The 20,456-nt window shown below is 38.5% G+C and overlaps 1 protein-coding gene across 1 annotated transcript; it reads right to left on the bottom strand.

The window, feature by feature from the left end:
- Positions 1 to 4,075: 4,075 nt before the first annotated feature.
- On the bottom strand, positions 4,076 to 7,542 carry LOC131655371 (putative FBD-associated F-box protein At5g38570). The gene is made up of 4 exons (XM_058925254.1): positions 7,115 to 7,542; positions 6,000 to 7,034; positions 5,561 to 5,866; positions 4,076 to 4,431 (listed from the first exon to the last, which is right to left on the bottom strand). The coding sequence occupies exons 2-3, from the start codon at positions 7,020 to 7,022 to the stop codon at positions 5,564 to 5,566; spliced, it is 1,326 nt and encodes a 441-aa protein (XP_058781237.1). The 5' UTR covers positions 7,023 to 7,034; positions 7,115 to 7,542; the 3' UTR covers positions 4,076 to 4,431; positions 5,561 to 5,563.
- Between the last annotated feature and the right edge of the window lie 12,914 nt (positions 7,543 to 20,456).

Genomic DNA, 20,456 nt, shown 5'->3' on the forward strand with positions numbered 1-20,456 from the left:
CACATTTTTTTCTTTTCTCTCCCCCCCCCACCCCCACCAGTAATTTGAGACCTTGTGTGGGATAAGATATTTTTTGGATAGAGAGAAGTCAGAGCCATTAACTGATTCACGTCCCCTTGGAAATAAGGATTCAACTATTCAACATTGACTAGGCGGACGATGGCCTTTTCCAAGAAAACCCTAGACTCAAAAGGGCTATATAAATACCTATCCCTCAAGGGGAGAAAAGACAGATCTTAACACATCCTAATCACACCCCTTATATGTATATACCTAAGCATGTCATTCATCTACAGAGCATCTCACCTCATATGAGCACCACACTTAAAATCATTGTAAAATACCACCATACAAGGTTTCTCGCTGTCTTGGGCAAGCCTAACCACCGTACAACATAATATAACTACAAAGGCATCTGAGTCCTCCAGCCCTTTCTGGGGGGAACATGCACACCTGAACTTTTTTACCGTTACAGTGCCGCCCACTGTGGACCTCAGTAAAACTAACCTTGGTCACACTCCTACTCTAACTCCTTCCATCTTCCTCCCGAAAGATGGATGACAAAACTGTAGCTTATAACACAAACACCATTGTTCGAGGATTTATTGCTGGAGGTAGCTCTAGATCCTCCCGAAAGAAATATGCAAGACAGGTGATTGCAGCAAATGTGACATCCCATGGCTTTCCCATAAGTACCCTAGAGAAAATAGGGTTTAACATCACCTTCTTTGAGGAGAACGCCCTCAGAATCAACCATCACATGATGGTCCCTTGGTGATCACTATACAATATAGAAAATAGGATATCAAGCGAGTTTTGATAGATCCTAGTAGCTCCGCTGACGTCCTATTTTGGAACGCCTTCCAAAAATTACAACTTAACCCTAATGAGTAAAAATGTTAAGCGGTTCATTGAAGGGATTATCAGGCTAATAGGAACAAATAATGGGTCATGTAACTCTAAAAACCACATGTGTCGAGGGTGCATACACTAGGACAATTGTTGTCAGCTACCTTATTATGGACGCCCTATTTCCATACAACATCATTCTTGGGCGATCGTCCATCAACGCTCTAGGGGAAGTCATTTCCACCCTATACAAGGCCCTAAAATATTCACTTCCTAAAGGATGATTTGGTACAATCTGAGGAGACCAACATACCACTCGAGAATTCTATAAAAATAGCCTTGAGATAGAAAGGGATAAGCTCCTCATTGATGATGCCCCCTGATAAAGAGGAATCAGAAAGTAGGTGAGGATAAGAGAGTCTCCATTGATAAAGAGGTAGGGAAACTATCAGATGTTGGGTTCATCACGAAAACAAAATACTCAACTTGGCTGGCCAACAAGGTTCTAGTACGGAAGGCTAACAACAAGTGGCACATCTGTGTAGACTTTATTTATATGAACGCCGCCTGTCTAAAGACCCATAGTCCTTTCCAAATGTTGATCATCTCATTGATGGGTCATCATATTATCACACGTTGAGCTTCATTGATGTATACTCAGTGTACAATCATATTCAAATGGGTCCCTTGGATGTTCTCTAAATAGCCTTTCTGTCAAGTGATGGCAACTACTACTATAATGACATGCACTTCGGCCTCAAGAATGCTGGCGCCACCTACCAGCGACTCATGAATGTTGTCTTCGCCCACCATATAGGGTGAAACCTAGAGGTCTATGTTGTTGATATGATAGTTAAAACTATCAAAGGGTGCAGCCATGTAGACGATCAGAATGTTGTCCTGCAGTCATTCAGAAAATATGATATGCGCCTAAACCCTGCCAAATGCTCTTTTAGGGTACATACTAGGAATTTCCCATGTTTCAGACTGACAAGGATGGGAATCGAGCCTAACCTAAATAAGTTTCAATCAATCATCACCATGAGAAGTCCCACTAATGTAAAGGAATTACAACAGCTTACAAGTTGCCTTGTCGACGTGTCTCGCTTTCTCTCCTGCGCATGAGACAAAACCATCATGTTCTTTGTCGCCTTAAAGAAGAATGAGAGATTTGAATATACCGTAAAGTATGATGAGGCTTTTACCAGGGTCAAGAATTTCCTCACATCTCCCCTCCCCTCGGTCTTTAAACGCCCGAAGGAAGAGTTATTGTTACTCTTCTACCTTCCGATCACATATCAAGCGATGAACTCAGCTCTTGTCTAAGAGATAGACAGGGTGGGAAAACATGTGTATTTTGTAAGCAATGTGTTCAAGAGCGCCGAAGCGCACTATCAAAAGATTGAGAAGTTGGTGCTAGTCGTCGTTGTTGTGGAAAATAAACTAAGACTGTAATTTCAGGGTCACAAGATCTTCGTGAAAGTCAAATATCTTATTTGCCAAGTCTTGAAGAAGCTTGATTTAGCAGGGAGGGTGGTTACTTGGGAAGTGGAACTCTCAGAATATGAAACCCAATAAGTCCCAAGGGAAAGCATCAAATCACAAGCCCAAGTAGATTTTATGGGGTTTTGATTGCTTTAATCGTAAGCATGTGCCATTTGTAGCAACACTCCCAATTAGTGGCTATCCTTAATGATCATAAGGAATAGAATATACTGAAATTTTATTCATTCATTATGAAAAAATGGGATTACATTTTAATGAAAGGTGTTCTTTACACGTGTGATAGAAGGGAAATTTAACCAAGCAGTGTGATCGATATTTATTGTGTCTGAGTGTACTAGTATGGTGTGCCACGATCGTCCTCATTCTTTATTCGGAGTAATCACATCATACCTGTTAGGTTCCCTTTACCTTTCTTTTGGGAGCTTGGTCAGTATTTCTTTTACCTGTTAGGATCCCTTTACCTTTCTTTTGGGAGCTTGATCACTATTTCTTTTACTTGTTAGGATCCTTTTTCCATCACCTTCTCTTTGTCTTTTTCCCCTTCTGGTTGCAATATAAACCTTTGTGTATGATTTGTGATCCTAATAGGTCGGCACATATTGTCATTGGCTCATCGTGAACATTATGATACTTCAGTTAAAAGTAGATCTAAGAGGCTATTACGTCGATCATTATCATGAAGGGTCGGCTCAAGATGCAGTTGTAGACACTCCTGCAGGAAATTACTAGGAATTGTAGGTTGACTGGCATGGTGTCACTCCATTCTCCCAAGGTAATCAATAACTTAATATACCCTTAGAGGTGAGTCACTATTTCGTTAAAGGTTTGTAGGTCGGATCCCTCTTACGACTACATCTTCTCCATTATCGGTCCGAGTTTTTCAAAAAAATACGTATACAAAATGCCACAAGAGCTCCCCCGTCAATGAGAATCATGGATGCATCAAAGTTAGCCATTATTGCCAATATCACCAATGGGGAAAATCTCATTTGGGATTCTGCCCACCTTTTCAATATCCTTAGATTTGAGGATAGGCATTTCTAACTTCCTGCTAGGAGTTGTTTCGCTAGATGATCCTCCTTTTCACATTTCTAGACCCTTCTTTTCATTCAATTTTGTCATTTAGCATCATATTTCTTCCATCTGAATTAGATGAAATGATTACATTACCTAACTCTTTCATAAAATATCTAAACGGTGGAATGAAATCTCTATCCCGCTTCATAAAATATCTAAACGGTGGAATGAAATCTCTATCCCGCTTCATTCCGTTACACTCATCTCATTTTCATTAAGCTCCATTAATGTTAACATATTCAGACATAGCCTAGAAGTAAGAGCATTAAGAAAAAAAAACATTTGCATTATATTGGTATCATATAACACGAGTCAACAATAAGCAATGGAAGTTGAGCATAGTTTGACAACTAGAACCATGAGAAGAGGAACAAAAAGCATGTTGGTGTCTGGTACCTCTTGGTTGTTTGCTTTTTAACCTAAAAGTTGGCATCATAATCATAATTAAACTCTAAACTCAAGATTTATAACATAAAAAACTTGAAAGCAGCTTAAAAATTCTAACAAGTTTTCTCATAATACTACTCTCTAGCATTCAATGCAGACTGTGATAAGACTGCAAAATCGAGATCACGAAGTTAAGAGTCTCGCTAATATTCATCATTAGAGCATTTATTGAAATAGCAAAAATTGAAATTTCATATTGAAAAATGAAAATCTTTAACCTTTTAAGAGTTATTAACTACATAATTTTAATCCAAAATAACCCGCAAAACAGATATTCAAATTAACATAAATCCTTTGTATGACAGATTATCAATCACAAAGTTTTATCTCTGAACTTCATGAAGCAAGGCTTTGATCTTTAATGAACAGCCCACAAACTCAAGCCAGATCATCAAGAACATGTAATAGTACATAAACCATATTGGGCACTTGAGCCAGCATCAACATTTGCCCCAAAAGTATACAAACCGGCATGAATATTGCATAGTAAATACAGTTGGAACAGAAAACATATCTTCTCCACGCTTTCTAATCATTGATCGCCGCGTCTTCCTGTAGATTAAATACAATCATGTAAGAAGCAAGAAAAGGTTAAAAATATTATAGAGAATTATGTTACTTACAGAACTCTTGGATTTAAATTTACAGATTTGAACATAAGATTCTTAAGTTCAAGTGGGAGCAGGCAACTTGAACTCAGACCAGTGGCGGAGCTAAAGTGATTTTCTTTGGGGCCGTGACATATGTTTTAGAGTATATATAAGAAAATGATTTATAACAAATCAATCATAATGGTATGGTGCAGGTGAAATTTCTGTGAGATTTTGCTCAATGTATTACAGTTAGCGAGTTCAAGTCCCAGCTCTGATTTTTTTTAACATAGAACACCAAAAAAACAAAAACTCCCTTTGCAAGGAGTCGAACCCTCGATTTCAAAGTCCAAAAAGAATACCTTGCCGCTATGTTCTTAATAATTATAGTCTTTAAATTGCAACAAATGATATTTTTACCTACCTAATAAAAAGAAAATTTTGAGATGTTTGCGGTGGCCGTGGCCAACCCTGTCCCTAGTAGCTCCCCGTCCCTAACTCGCACTAGTACAATTGTACAAGTTGAGAGACATGAGTAATAGAAACTAATGGATGACAACATTAGCACAAAAATTTTTTTGTCTGATATGCAATCAAGAATTAAATACTATTAAGTTAGTTTTTGTAATTAACTTCAAAAGTGACTGAATTTTTTTAATTAAATTCACTAACAAATTTATGCCCCTTGAATATTCATAAGTTCTCTTATTTGTTTATCTATGAATACCAATAAACTTACAAGAACTTTTAATGCTTGTTGGAAATTTTGGAAGAAACTAATTCTTATCTTAGTTGAGAAGTTCTTGTAGGCTAGATAAACTAAAATGGTCCCCTACAAGCCAAGGTTGATTCAAATTGGTACCAAATGATTAACTAAGCAGTGCAGACAAACATACTCTCATCTCATGGAGTGTCAGCAAGCAATATAGTCCTTACTGTAGCATCCACTTGAGACTAAATAGACACAATCATGTACAGAATTTTTTTCCTTTTATCAAGAGATTTGTAATTTATCCACTAATAATAACTAGTTATAACCAAAGAGATCTTCATAAACATAAATATAGAAGGAGAGAAAAATTAAAACATACCAATTATAAATGTCTCCATCTACGCTGTTTTTTTGTGCAATCAACAAAGTCAACTTCCGCCGAGGGAGAATTGTGAAGCAAGAAGTTCACAATTCCATCAGGTACAGCAGGAGATGGTTCCAGTCCAAATGCATACGCCCTCTCTATCCTGGCAGCTTCTCTCTTTGATTTGACATTCTGCAACTTGTCCTTGCACAATTTCAAGCGAACTCCATTTTGAATTTCGTCAACATTCACTTTTAATGACTTCAATTTACCCAAGGAAGGGTTATTAAAGTTCAACACACCAGGAATTAAATTGAGAATCTAAGCAATGAGAGACGCAAGCATATAAGTCTGATGCAAGTCAAATAATGTTTTATGAAATTTAAAAGAAAATAAAAAAGTTATCTTAAGAAGAAAGTAAAAAGTAGCCTCAAAACATTCGAAGTTAATGTACCTGAAGAGTAGATGCAGTGACGGTCAACGATGTTATATTAGCAAACTCTAGGAGCCAATTGAATATAAACAAAGGATTTCCTCCCTCACCATATGGAAATAATTGTGCATCAATAGTTACATCTTTAAGAGAAGAAATATTGCCCCAAGAGATATTCTGAATAATAAAACCATGAAAAGCAAATGCACAAAGACTTGGAGTACAAAGATCAATTTTATCATAGTTATCGTATGAGTCAATGCATATAGTAAGATTGACGAGCATCGCGTTTGATATGCGGAGGGTTCTTGCACCACGTTCCACATCACAATGATTAATGAGCAAACTTTTCAACTTATTAAAGGTAGAAAATGGTTCGGCGCAACCATCATCACCAGCACAAAATGTAAAATGCTCTACTTGCAAGGTAGTTAATGACGGCAAATAGAGAGATTTCGGAAACAGGTTTTCACGACAAGCCCGAAGAGAAAGCCTAAGATATGTTAGTGCTGGCAAATCGAGAGAAAATTGTGCAACTTTTTCACAGGAAACACAAAGCTTAAGATATGTTAGTGCTGGCAAACTGAGAGAAATTTGTGCAACTCCGTCATACCAAATAGAAATCTTCAGATGCGTTAAAGTCTGCGATGAACAAAGGCTAGTAGGAATTTGTGCCGTGCATCTAATAACACTAAGTCTTAAGCGTTGAACATTGTGCGAAATAGCATAATCCGCAATCTTGTCAAGTATGTGAGGCTCCAACACACCAAATTTATGCTTAAAATCAAGTGCATGCAATGAGATAGAGGAATCACGAAGAGATAAAACGTTAGACACGAAATTGGCGAATATCGTAGAATTTAGATCTTTAGGTTTATGGAATTTCAGAAGAGGAAGACGTTTCCAGAGATCCTTCCATCTTAGTGACAGAATGCAAGTTCGAACAGCTTCTTCTGAGTTCAAAAGCGAAAGTATGAGAAGGATAACACAATCAGGTAAATCACTGATCATGTCTTTCTTCGCATTTTTCGCCGGCGGAATCATTATTTCACAAACCTATTCACATGCAAAATCGCACTCGGTAAACTACAATGGAAAATCAAAAAATGAAAAATGATCGGAGAAATAGGAAATACCTTGCGAGTTGTGTAGAAGCCGCTGAATGAATGAAGATGATTGATCGGAATAGTTGAATTTACGGTTTCTAGGGTTTATACTACTCAACGATTGTGATGCATTAATTTGAGAAGGCTTAGATTTTCGAAAACACAATTTATTCAAATAAAATGTTAGTAACCGGAAATACATCTCCGGACGCTTTTGATACATATTCCGTACCAGAATCCTTCTTCTTCATTTTCTAAAAAAGTTATAAAAAAACACATTTGAGCTCTCCCTCTCCCAACCATTTAAGTATCTCTTCATTGGATTGAAGTATTATTGGAGCTCTTTCTCCTCCTTTCTATCATCTCGTAACATCGAAACATCTCCTTCTCAACAATCAATTCCATTTAGTAAGTTTTTCAAATTTTATTTACTTTTTGTATTTTGATTTGTAGTTAGTTTTGTAGGATACTTTCATTGTTTTAGGTACTTAATGAAGTAGTGTAAACGAACTTGTTAGGTTAGAACCACATGCAATGAGTTTTTTTGGAACGGTTAGAACAGAAAATTGATTATTGTCAAGGGAGACCATCGAAGGTTTGTCCAAAGATGCATCTACAGATTTGCTCTAAGCTAATCTCGGAGATGCATCTTCAGATTGTACTCAGGAAAAAAATTGGGTGTTTTTGTTGGAATTGTGAATTTCTCCAGACATTATGTTTATATATGTCCCTATTTATAACGCATATGCAATGGATGACAACAACGCTGGTCAGATTAAAATCAGGCGTGTGTCCCAAACTGCGCCAGTACGACGTGAGAGGAGGCAGGCGATTAGACATACCCTTTAGGATTGATTTCGGAGATTCATATCCAAAAAAAAAAACTTTGTATTTTCCACGCTTACAAAAATTTTTAGGGGACATTTTGAAGATGCAACTCTGAATACACCAAATATCATACGGAAATGCATCTATTAAATTTCCTTTTTTTTCTAAAAAAAAATCTTTTAAAATTTTTTAAACAAAAATACATAACAATATATAATCATTTTTAAAAGACGCTAAAACAAATCGTATTTTAACAAAATTTTAATTTATTTAAAGTCATTTCCTTACGACCTTGTTTTTGTTTGAATTGATGGAACGAAATTAAATAATGTGGTATAAACATGAAATTCAAAATAGATTTAAATTCTATTGTGTAAATTAGTTAAAAATGGATATAGCAAAAGAGAATAAAGTGATATCCACACATAACCTAGAACTATAGCACTACTAAGAAAAAAAACATTTGTCTTATATTACATGTTGCCTTTAGTTGGATTGCAAGTTTGTTGTAATCGGGTGAAAGAACTACTCATTTTAAATTTAAGATTCAATTTCCTACTTTGGAAACTTCAATTTGCAACATTGACACACACAAAAAAAGTTGAACATGCTGAGTTATTGAAGTTGACATATCTAATCATATGGAATGAAGCTTTTGTGGCTAACAAATTCTGCTTTGAGACTTTTGACAAAAGTTTGAAAGATATTATGAGTCAAGATACACAGGCTTCTTATATTTGAGATCATTACAAAGTCCTGAAGCTTACAAAGAACATGCGCTTGCAAAGTCCTGAAGCTTACAAAGAACATGCGCTTGCAATGTTAAATAGTACTTATATTACACTTTCCAAATTCAAAACAAATCAAAAGAACTGTCGTCGGCTAAATTTATTAGTGGTTCCAATTTTGACTTTTCGGCATTCGCTTCCTTTGCAATGTTGTTCAATCTTTCGAATTCGTGCATCTTATAAACAAAAAGATCCAGCCACATTGATGCATATACTATATGATGAAGCACTCATTCTGGTGACGTAGGTGGTAGAGGGCATCTTGGTTTCAAGTAAACTTGTACAAAATGAGTCGATTTTTCGATTCATCCAATACATATGATGTGATCATTTGGATTTATAGGTGGTGCAGTGCGGAGCGAGAAAAAGGTTTTGCGAAAACCCATGTCGTGTGTCGCTACCGCGAAAATTAACAGAGTCGCCACTAACATATTTATCCTGAAAAGGAAGGGAATGTCAGCAAACCACAAAACAAAACAACGGTCTCACGACCAGAGAAAAAGGGTAAGAGAGTCGGTTACGCGAGGGGAAGGTATTAGCACCCCTCGCGCCCATCGTACTCGATGGTATCCACGCCTGTGTCTAAACCTATGGGTGTGTAAGCAAAATGCGCTAATCTGGACTAAAATGAATGCAGAATGTAGGGAAAAGAAAGAGTTATGCTCGCACGGGCCCTACCCCGCTGCCTACGTATCTGTTTTGCAGAATCAGAGCTACCGTAGCTCGGCTAACTAGTTTCTGTTTGTTTTGTGTTTTTTAGGTGAACGAGTTACATTCACACTCCACTACTCGACCTTTGGAGACTTATGCTACGAATGGAGCGGAAATAACAAGCTTTTAAGAAAAGAAAATCAAAGAGTGTGGTTTGTGTTTTAAAAGATGCATGAGGAAAACCTAAGCTAAAGGGGGAAAGCTTGCTACCTAATGTTATCATACAAAGGGTACAAGTCTACGCTAAGCTATCAACCTACGAGGAAAGGGGGAAGCACACAAGAATATCACACAAACGAGCATCCGCTCATAAAGCAAACAAAACCAACGGTACTGACCGAGTGGTAGAAAAGCGGCCCCGCCATAGCCAAGGGAAGCAGCTCAACCCAAGTCAACCAAGCATTAGACCTCGCGAAAATGATCGGGCCATAGACAAGAGGGCGGACCCCTCTCAGCAACCAAGCCGTCACGGATCGTAAAGGAAAACAGTGCGCGCGTACACCGAGCATCAACGTCGAGCGACGCGAGCTATAAGAAAGGCGAGGGTCCGGCTACATGAACCCTTTTCCTGACATACTCGATAACAAGATCTTGTGCTGGTTCAGAAGCGAGCAACGCGTAGCGTGCGCATACCGAACGGACTCGATGAGACTAGGCGGGGGTTGATTGCTAACCCTTTCCGCATGTCTTCCATGAGGACTTAACGGAGTGCCATATAGGACTTATTACACTGTGACTCCCTGCCGCAAAGCACAAATGTAAACACACCAACAAAAACAGAGCCTCTTTCGAGGGCTTGGCCAGATGCATGTTTAAGTCCTACTTCTCATGTTATAGGATGATGCGGAAAACGGTAAAAGGGGCAAGGAGATACCGAGCGGATAGCAAATCCGCAGTGAGCTAGCAACGCAAGCAGAACTAAGAAACTTCACGTAATCTAACATCCAGCAAAGCCAGGAGTCCAGCATAAGCGTCAAAGCGATGCGGTGTGAAAATAAATCACAACCGCTATGTGGTGCGTATAAAACACAACCACACAAGCAACATGCAGGAAATACAATCCAGATAATACAGGAATATACATCTCAATGAATGAGAGATCAGGTGAATCGCATCGAGAATAAGTTCGTGTCCCACAAATAAAGTGGAACACGATGCAAATCAATCGCACCGGAAGCGAATTCGTGTCCCACAAGTAAAGTGGAACACGAAGCAAGTCGAATCGCAATCAAAGGCTCTCTCGAAGTACCTCGCACATCTCAACAACCAAATCAGTAATAACAAGGAGGCACGCACCCGCCATAGAAAATAAGAGAAATTAAATTCTAAGTAAATCCTAAACAAAAGTCTAACAAGATTAATTTGTTTTTATGACATTTTCATCTAAAAGGATAATAAAACAAAACTATGTAACAAAACAATTAAATTCTAACAAGCAAAATATTACATGCTTTTGATTATTTTTATCATGTGAAGAAGCTAACAAAATTATTGTTTCTATATGACATTTTTATTCTCTAAAAACAACTAATTCTAAAACAAAAAAGAAACAGGGAGGTTCACATGAAATTTGAGTGGTAAGCACAGCAGTCTACACGCAGGCCCAAGGGATGTGGCCCAGGCAGGTTATTTTTGTATCACAATTCTTTCAGGCAACAAAAAAGTGGCATGTGATGGGCTCATGAGGGGGTGCACCAATCAATTCGTATACTAGGCCCAATTACTCTTCAGAATTTTTATCAGATTCTACCTCTAAACTAATTCTAATCAATCAGAGTTTATTATCAATTCAATTAATCAACAACTAATCCTCATTAATCAAATCAGTAAAGACAAAGAGGAAATTAGGGTTACGTTAATGCGACCATTGAGCTCCTGAAGAAACTCATCTCCTTCATCTCTTCCAACGAAATACGACGGCGGCGATGGCAATCTCCTCCGACGAACTCCGAGTCTCCGACCACCGTAAACAAGAAATGAGCGCCATCTCCTTCTCAAACTCTCGTTCACTAATCTCTCTGACTCAAACGCAAACGGTGCGCCGAAGGCCCTCTCAACCTTCCCCGATTTGAAACTCCCTCTCTGCCTCCTTCAAATTTCTGCGATTATGTTGTGTCTATCAGGAGGCTGTTGCGCTCTTCTTGATGAACAGGTGGAGGTGAACGTGATGATTGATGAATCGTAGGTTGCTGTTGCAGCGTCGAAGCGGAAGATTGTTGAAGGAGATCGCATCGGCGTTGCGTGAAAGTTTTTTTGAAGATTTTCTGGAAATTCAAATTAGAGATTTAACGCAATCAAGACCAACGAACTCGTGCTAATGATGTTGAAGGTTGTTGTGTGTTGATGTTGAGATGATGGATTCGATGACGATTGGGGATTGTTCTGTGAATTCGGTGAAAGACTTGGCTTCTTGTTCTTGATTAGTGGATGATTGATGATGATTGATTGTTGAATTTGCTCATCTTTTGCTCGAATTAATCGTGTTCATGTGAATCGCGTTTGAATTGATGTTTGATTGTGTGTAATTGATATTCGTTGATGATGAATTGTGGTATTCGTGTATGGATCTATGATTCGGTGTTGATTTTGTGTGCATAATTGTTAATATCCATGTATGTTGCTTGTGTCGCACTCAAAGTGTTTGTATAAATGCATGTGGTGCACTTTCGCTTAATATTTGCCTTGCTCGACGCGTCGCACTTAGCATAATTGTTGATATGCGGCTCATATAGCATTAATATTCAATGTTTGTTCGTTTTGATTGCCAACGGAACGTTTTTTGAATTGAGTGCGAATGGCTCCGAGGCCTCAAAAATGCTTAAAAACTGATTTTGCTATGCCAGAAACCGGGTTGTCCCAGGCGGGAACCGGTTCCCACTCAATCCAAAAATGTTGATTCTCTGGTTTTTTGTACCAGGAACCGGGTTGTCCCTAGGTGGGAACCGGTTCCTGCGTTATTTTTTCCCTGTGCTTGTGAGCCAGGAACAGGTTCGTCCCAGCCAGGAACCGGTTCCCAGCTGTTTGAAATGTTGATGGTTCCGTGTTTTTGTACCAGGAACCGGGTTGTCCCTAGGTGGGAACCGGTTCCCAATTTTCTGTCTCTGGTTTTTAGTACTAGGAACCGGGTTGTCCTATGCAGGAACCGGTTCCTGTGTGCAAATTTTGTGTTTTCTTTTATAACTTCAATCTTGCATAACTTTTTACTCGTAACTCCGATTTGCATGTTCTTTATATCGACAGAAAGCTTATGAGACGTACAATCTTGCTAGATGCTTAGTTTTCATTATTTGTAGATCCTTCATGTTTGATTTCTCTTTGATGTTTCGTTGTCCATTTCATGTTTATGCTACTTGCCCGTTTCTTTTGGTTTATAGCAATAACGCAATTCCGATTGCGATGTTTGTTATCTCTAACTTATGTGCTAGTGTGCAAGGCTCTTGGATAGTCACCGAACGGTGCTTATTGCTTGAGTGTTCCGCTTTACTTGCGGAACACGATTTCCTTCACTTGTATCGTGTTCTCATCCGGGAGACACGTTCCTATTACTTTATACCTGCTTGTTTGGTTTGCTTGTTCCTCTTGCAGGTGTATTGTGATTGTGCTCGACGTGCGTGTCGATCTTTGTGTGCTTTCATGGCTAATCGGTGTGCTGACCATTTGCTTTTGCTTTGCTAGCTCGCTCGCGGGATTCTTAGTTTCTTCGCTTTGCTTCTCTTTAGTTTACGGATCATCATCCGTTTGGTATTGATCCCGTTTTATTTTACTTTTCTCGCACTTTATCGCTTTCTTGCATCATCCAATAACATGAGAAGTAGGACCTAGACATTCATCTGACCAAGCCCTCGAAAGAGGCTCTGTTTTTGTTGGTGTGTTTACATTTGTGCTTTGCGGCAGGGAGTCACAGTGTAATAAGTCCTATATGGCACTCCGTTAAGTCCTCATGGAAGGCACGCGGGAATGGTTAGTAATCAACCCCCGCCTAGTCTCATCGAGTCCGTTCGGTATGCGCACGCTACGCGTCGCTTGCTTCTGAACCAGCACAAGATCTTGTTATCGAGTATGTCAGGAAAAGGGTTCATGCAGCCGGACCCCCGCCTTTCCTATAGCTCGCGTTGCTCGACGTTGATGCTCGGTGTATGCACGCACCGTTTTCCTTTACGATCCGTGACAGCTTGGTTGCTGAGAGGGGTCCGCCCTATTGTCTATGGCCCGATCATTTTCGCGAGGTCTAATGCTTGGTTGACTTGGGTTGAGCTGCTCCCCTTGGCTATGGCGGGACCGCTTTTCTGCCACGGTCAGTACCGTTGGTTTGTTTGCTTTACGAGCGGACGCTCGTTTGTGTGATATTATTGTTTGGTTCCCTTATCCCTCGTAGGTTGCTAATTTAGTTTAGACTAGTACCCTTTGTATGATAACATTAGGTAGCAAGCTTTCCCCCTTAGCTTAGGTCTTCCTCATGCATTCTTTAAAACACAAACCACACTCTTTGATTTTCTTTTCTTAAGAACTTGTTATTTCCGCTTCATTCCCAAGCATAATGAAATTCTGGTATGACAGTCTCAGATGTCAAACACGATGTTAAGACATCTAGTTGTACTAACATGTATTGCAAGGTAGTACAAAATACAATTGATCTCTTAATGCTTCTTCTGTCCAGGATTAAGTTGAGATCATACAATACTACAGAACCATTATAAAACTGCATAGCTGAATTATGCAGACTCAGTGTTGACAGGTTCTGTTAAATACTTGATTAACAAGTAAACAATGGATGTCATCTCTGATGTTATGACATCGTACAATTAACAACAGCAAAAAGTAAATTGCACACAGAATTGTTAACCCAGTTCGGTTCTAACCAACCTACATCTGGGGGCATACCAAGCCAGGAATGAAGTTCACTTCCAGTAGTATTATTTTCTTACAAACAACCTCAGGTTTGCAGGCAACAGCCACTGTTTACCTAATGACTACCTAATGACCCTTCTATCTAGGATACCGCACCTAGATAAGAGATATCCCCATCTCAATTCCAATCACCGCAGTGATGTTGAACAATCTCCTAATTCCAGGAACTGTTACAACTGCCTAATATCCTATAACACTTCAAATACTAAGAAGGATAGAAGAAACACTTCTATCAAAAACACCTAAGACTAAAAGTGGTTAAACTTTTAACTTAGAACACACCTTGAAGTTGCTTCACAGCTTCCTCCAAGAACAATACTCAGCTCATACCTACAGGTTTAGAGTGAGAACAAACTTCCTCTTGCCTACAGGCTTCAAGGTAAACAGGGTGACCATCCCACAGTCCGGGTGGTTCACCTAACAGACTCAGCCCTAAAACTACATCTTCTTCAATTCACGGCTTCTACAAAGTAGGTTATAAAACTTCTATTTATAACCCTTTTATCCCAACTGGATTTGGGCCTTCAAAATAACAGCATAAGCTGTAACAAATTCATAACAAAACGCTGCTATATTTACTCCACAACTATATTTACTCCACAAATATCTCCATATTATTGGGATCCAAGTAACAACAAGTAAGTTGTTACAATTCTGTTTCGTAACAGAAATTCAATCTGTCAGCTCAAACAAATAAGGATTCGCTCGTAGTCAAATCCTAACAGTAAGTTTCCTAGAATAGTGCCACTTAAATCTAAACTGCAGTGCCTTCTACTGTCAGTTCAGAAACATTTACTGATGTCATAACATTCCACTTGACATCTAGTAAACTTGTATTAGCTAACAGAAGTACATCCTGCAAGCACACTTTCAGTATGTTGTGCATACACACAACTGATGTCATGATACTGGTCAGGACATCTTATACCCATGCACATTACCAAAAATCCTTTGCCAATTACAAACATCTACAATCTCCCCCTTTGGCAAATTTTTGGCTAAACAATCAATATGTCACTCCCTCACAAGACACAATACACAACAGTGATGTACTTGTAGCTAATACACCATACAGACTTCCTCACAGGCTTGTAAGTGACATACATACAGCATCTCTCCCCCTGTTTGGCCACAAATGTTGCCAAATCAATCAAGCAAACCAAATTGCCATACCTTGTTTATTTTAAATTGATGTTTCAACATTCTTTGAGACAGCTACATCATTCCTTTGAGTTGAGGACATATACTGCTCCCCCTCAACTTCAGAGTTCCATTCACAGACTCTATTTCCTCTTTTGGAACATAAGAGGATACTCAATATGACAATACAATAACTTGGCTCATCCAATTACTTGCATAGAAAACCAGTTTTCTATGTTGGATGACTCAGAACACAAGACAGTCAGTGTTCAAGACTATAGACTCAATACCATGGCCTAATTCAGAATAGACAACAAGTCTATATTGAAAAACATAGAATACAAGAAGCAACATGTATTCAGACTAGAAATAATGACTCTAAACTAAGAATGAAAAGACTCAAAATCTTATGCAAAAACAACTGCAAAGATTGACCTCAGATTTTACAAAATCTGAACACTACCCTTAATCCCTATGTTTATCACAATTTGATAAACATAACCTAAACTCTAGACAATGGACTATACTTATATTCAACAATAAATATAAGTGACTCAAATAATGAAAGAATAAACTAAAACAAAAGACTCTATAAACCTGAGCATAATGCATAACATACCTAGACTTTAACAAATGTCTTGATCAAGAGATGTTATTTGAGAAATCTGCTTCAGGTGAACTTGTGCAATGGTTGGAACATGCACTATATCAGGACAAGTGATACACACCATCAAAACATGTTTTTAGTTGATAAATCAATGAATGTTCCTTGCTGGTTTCAAGGATAAAACATGTTGTGAGTTATGTCCTGACATCTTATACGACATTGTTTATCTGCTTTTGAGATTAGTCATAGACTTTTCATAAAGATTAAATGCAGATTAACTTTGTCATTGCTGATCTTCAAACTCCTTTACTCCCCCTCACTTATACAAACAGAGGATATCTTTGAACTTAAAGCTTCCTTCACTTGGACTTGCCACAGTTTCCAAATTTAGAATACTTAGTTACTTGCTATACAATATACAGTCTGCCACTTACTGTAGCTTGTAGTAGGATAACTTGGAATGATTAACATCTCTAATAACTTTGTTCATAACCGATTGGTGGAGATAGTAGAGTTCTTTATCAGCATAACCAAGGAAAAAAATAGCCAGCATCTCAACATACTACTTCAGACTCTCACTCTGATTAAGAGATGGTGGATGCCATAGTCTATACCTAAAGAGGAGATTCCCTCAAAAGATATCTGGAATAGACTTTAAGGATGGCATGACACTGAGTTAGTCAGACCTTCTGACATCCTTGATTCTTCAACATAACTTCCTTCTATGAATATAACATAAGGAGGTTCACAACTCATAACCATATTTCACTATGTATAAGACACAGTATTCAGTTCCAACAACTGTTCTATGGTAATGAATCACAATATACATCTGGTTCCTTTGATCAGAAGAAAATACCAGATATAAGCTCATCTTGATTTTATTTGTATAAAGGGATAGAAAGGTATACCTTCATAAATCAGTTATGGCACTTTGAGCAAAATAAGTAATTTCCACATGTATGAACATTGTTGTAGAATTACTAATTGATCGTGTCCTGATCAATCATAGTCAGATGTCTCCTCTTCCAGGTCAGGAGTAGGTTCCAAACATATGTACTCACACTACATTTGTTTAGCACCAGAACATCTGTTCTTCAACTGGTAGCTGCATACCAGCACAGATGTCACAACTTTTAGTGTGACATTTATTCCTCCTTTCAGGAAACCGCATGCAGATTTTATGAATGGCTTTGATCAAGAGTCATTCATCAGCAATAATGAACCATGTCAAAAATGAGTGGACTTGAGAGATTACTCAAGTATCTTTGACACTTCAATTATGGCTGTAGGAATCTTCTTAAAATACTTTCTGTTGAAATAACTTAGACTGTGATCTATAGATTAAGCAGCGGAAAACAGTCTCATTTTAACAGAAAACACATTGCTTACTCCACATCTTATAATAGTAAGCAACACACATAGGGCATAACAACGGTTTCACCCTAACAAATAGCTTGCTTCATCTTCAAGCTACATACTAGACCCAAAAACCTACTCATGATCAGATAGTAACAGATATTACCTTATCATAGTCTTTACTGTGTTGAATGTTGAACAAGGCGATTCAAGAATATTCACTCCCGCTTGAATCTTCTGAATTTTACTTTCTTGGACAACATCTACTGGTCAATTTGGTCTAGCAGACCTACAGTTTGGTCCATCCTTCTCTTCTAGGGACCAAACAATATGAACACCCCTATGTTCACACAACAAACTGGTCCTGGCACCGGTCAAACACACCTAGTTACCAAGATCTTACAACTTTAAGATCAAGTAACTCTCTTCATGTCATATGAAGTCTTCAACATGAAAGTAGTTTAGAACACTACTGCCATCCAGATTGGAATCTGCCCATTCCAATCCACACTAAGTCAAAGCTGCCACTTTTGACAATAGTGTTGCTCTTCAAGCTTCAGTACCTTGTCTGCTTTCACTTCCAGATTAAGCAGAGCAAGTTATCACATGAGGTGTGACATCACACACATCCTTGGTAATCTCACCTTCCACCAAGAAAAACAACATGTTGGAAACACAATCAGCACAACAACAGTAATACTTTCCCCTTATCCAGGACAACACATGTTTTCATGTACCTTGATGAATGGAAAACATAAGACGCATCTTCATGTCTTCAAGGGCTCACCCTCTGTTCAATTCCTCATTGAACACAATCTTCCTTAGTACTTAGACTTCATGCTCCCTTCATGGTTCTTCATTAAAGTTGTATCACAATCAACATATTCAGCAAAATCATCAACCAGCTTTATAACACACATATCTCCAAGAGTCTTCAATCTTATCACCCTTCTGCCCAAGAGTAAGTTGATCCAAGACTATCCTTAAGAGAAAAGCCAACTGCCACTTGTTGTCTTCCTCTTCTAGCTGTTGATTACATCATATACCTTGCACATGACCAGAAAGTATCTCCCATAGATCTCATCCAGAAACAGACAGGATGCCTGCTCTGATACCAATTGAAATTCTGGTATGACAGTCTCAGATGTCAAACACGATGTTAAGACATCTAGTTGTACTAACATGTATTGCAAGGTAGTACAAAATACAATTGATCTCTTAATGCTTCTTCTGTCCAGGATTAAGTTGAGATCATACAATACTACAGAACCATTATAAAACTGCATAGCTGAATTATGCAGACTCAGTGTTGACAGGTTCTGTTAAATACTTGATTAACAAGTAAACAATGGATGTCATCTCTGATGTTATGACATCGTACAATTAACAACAGCAAAAAGTAAATTGCACACAGAATTGTTAACCCAGTTCGGTTCTAACCAACCTACATCTGGGGGCATACCAAGCCAGGAATGAAGTTCACTTCCAGTAGTATTATTTTCTTACAAACAACCTCAGGTTTGCAGGCAACAGCCACTGTTTACCTAATGACTACCTAATGACCCTTCTATCTAGGATACCGCACCTAGATAAGAGATATCCCCATCTCAATTCCAATCACCGCAGTGATGTTGAACAATCTCCTAATTCCAGGAACTGTTACAACTGCCTAATATCCTATAACACTTCAAATACTAAGAAGGATAGAAGAAACACTTCTATCAAAAACACCTAAGACTAAAAGTGGTTAAACTTTTAACTTAGAACACACCTTGAAGTTGCTTCACAGCTTCCTCCAAGAACAATACTCAGCTCATACCTACAGGTTTAGAGTGAGAACAAACTTCCTCTTGCCTACAGGCTTCAAGGTAAACAGGGTGACCATCCCACAGTCCGGGTGGTTCACCTAACAGACTCAGCCCTAAAACTACATCTTCTTCAATTCACGGCTTCTACAAAGTAGGTTATAAAACTTCTATTTATAACCCTTTTATCCCAACTGGATTTGGGCCTTCAAAATAACAGCATAAGCTGTAACAAATTCATAACAAAACGCTGCTATATTTACTCCACAACTATATTTACTCCACAAATATCTCCATATTATTGGGATCCAAGTAACAACAAGTAAGTTGTTACAATTCTGTTTCGTAACAGAAATTCAATCTGTCAGCTCAAACAAATAAGGATTCGCTCGTAGTCAAATCCTAACAGTAAGTTTCCTAGAATAGTGCCACTTAAATCTAAACTGCAGTGCCTTCTACTGTCAGTTCAGAAACATTTACTGATGTCATAACATTCCACTTGACATCTAGTAAACTTGTATTAGCTAACAGAAGTACATCCTGCAAGCACACTTTCAGTATGTTGTGCATACACACAACTGATGTCATGATACTGGTCAGGACATCTTATACCCATGCACATTACCAAAAATCCTTTGCCAATTACAAACATCTACACATAAGTCTCCAAAGGTCGAGCAGCGGAGTGTGAATGTAACTCGTTCACTTAAAAAACACAAAACAAACAGAAATTAGTTAGCCGAGCTACGGTAGCTCTGATTCTGCAAAACGGATACGTATGCAGCGGGGTAGGGCCCGTGCGAGCATAACTCTTTCTTTTCCCTACATTCTGCATTCATTTTAGTCCAGATTAGCGTAGTTTGCTTACACACCCATAGATTTAGACACAGGCGTGGATACCATCGAGTACGATGGGCGCGAGGGGTGCTAGCACCTTCCCCTCGCGTAACCAACTCCCTTACCCTTTTTCTCTGGTCGTGAGACCGTTGTTTTGTTTTGTGGTTTGCTGGCATTCCCTTCCTTTTCAGGATAAATATGTTTGTGGCGACTCTGTTAATTTTCGCCATGCAAGATGGAATCTTCTATTGATCAAGAGCGCAAATTTTTGAGTTCATTCTAGTATTCAATCTCCTTCCACCTCAACGGTTCGAAACTTTCGTTTCTCCTCGCAGCTGTTGTACCCCAAAATTTGCCCTCTTTATTTGAGCTATAAGTTAATGATGACG

This window comes from Vicia villosa, linkage group LG3 (genome assembly GCF_029867415.1).
Source record: "Vicia villosa cultivar HV-30 ecotype Madison, WI linkage group LG3, Vvil1.0, whole genome shotgun sequence".
NCBI lineage: Eukaryota > Viridiplantae > Streptophyta > Magnoliopsida > Fabales > Fabaceae > Vicia > Vicia villosa.

Coding starts and splice junctions, on each gene's coding strand:
- LOC131655371 (XM_058925254.1), bottom strand. CDS start 7,022: ATGATTCCGCCGGCGAAAAATGCGAAGAAAGACATGATCAGTGATTTA. Junction 5,867..5,999: donor TCACTGCATCTACTCTTCAG/GTACATTAACTT, acceptor CTCATTGCTTAG/ATTCTCAATTTAATTCCTGG.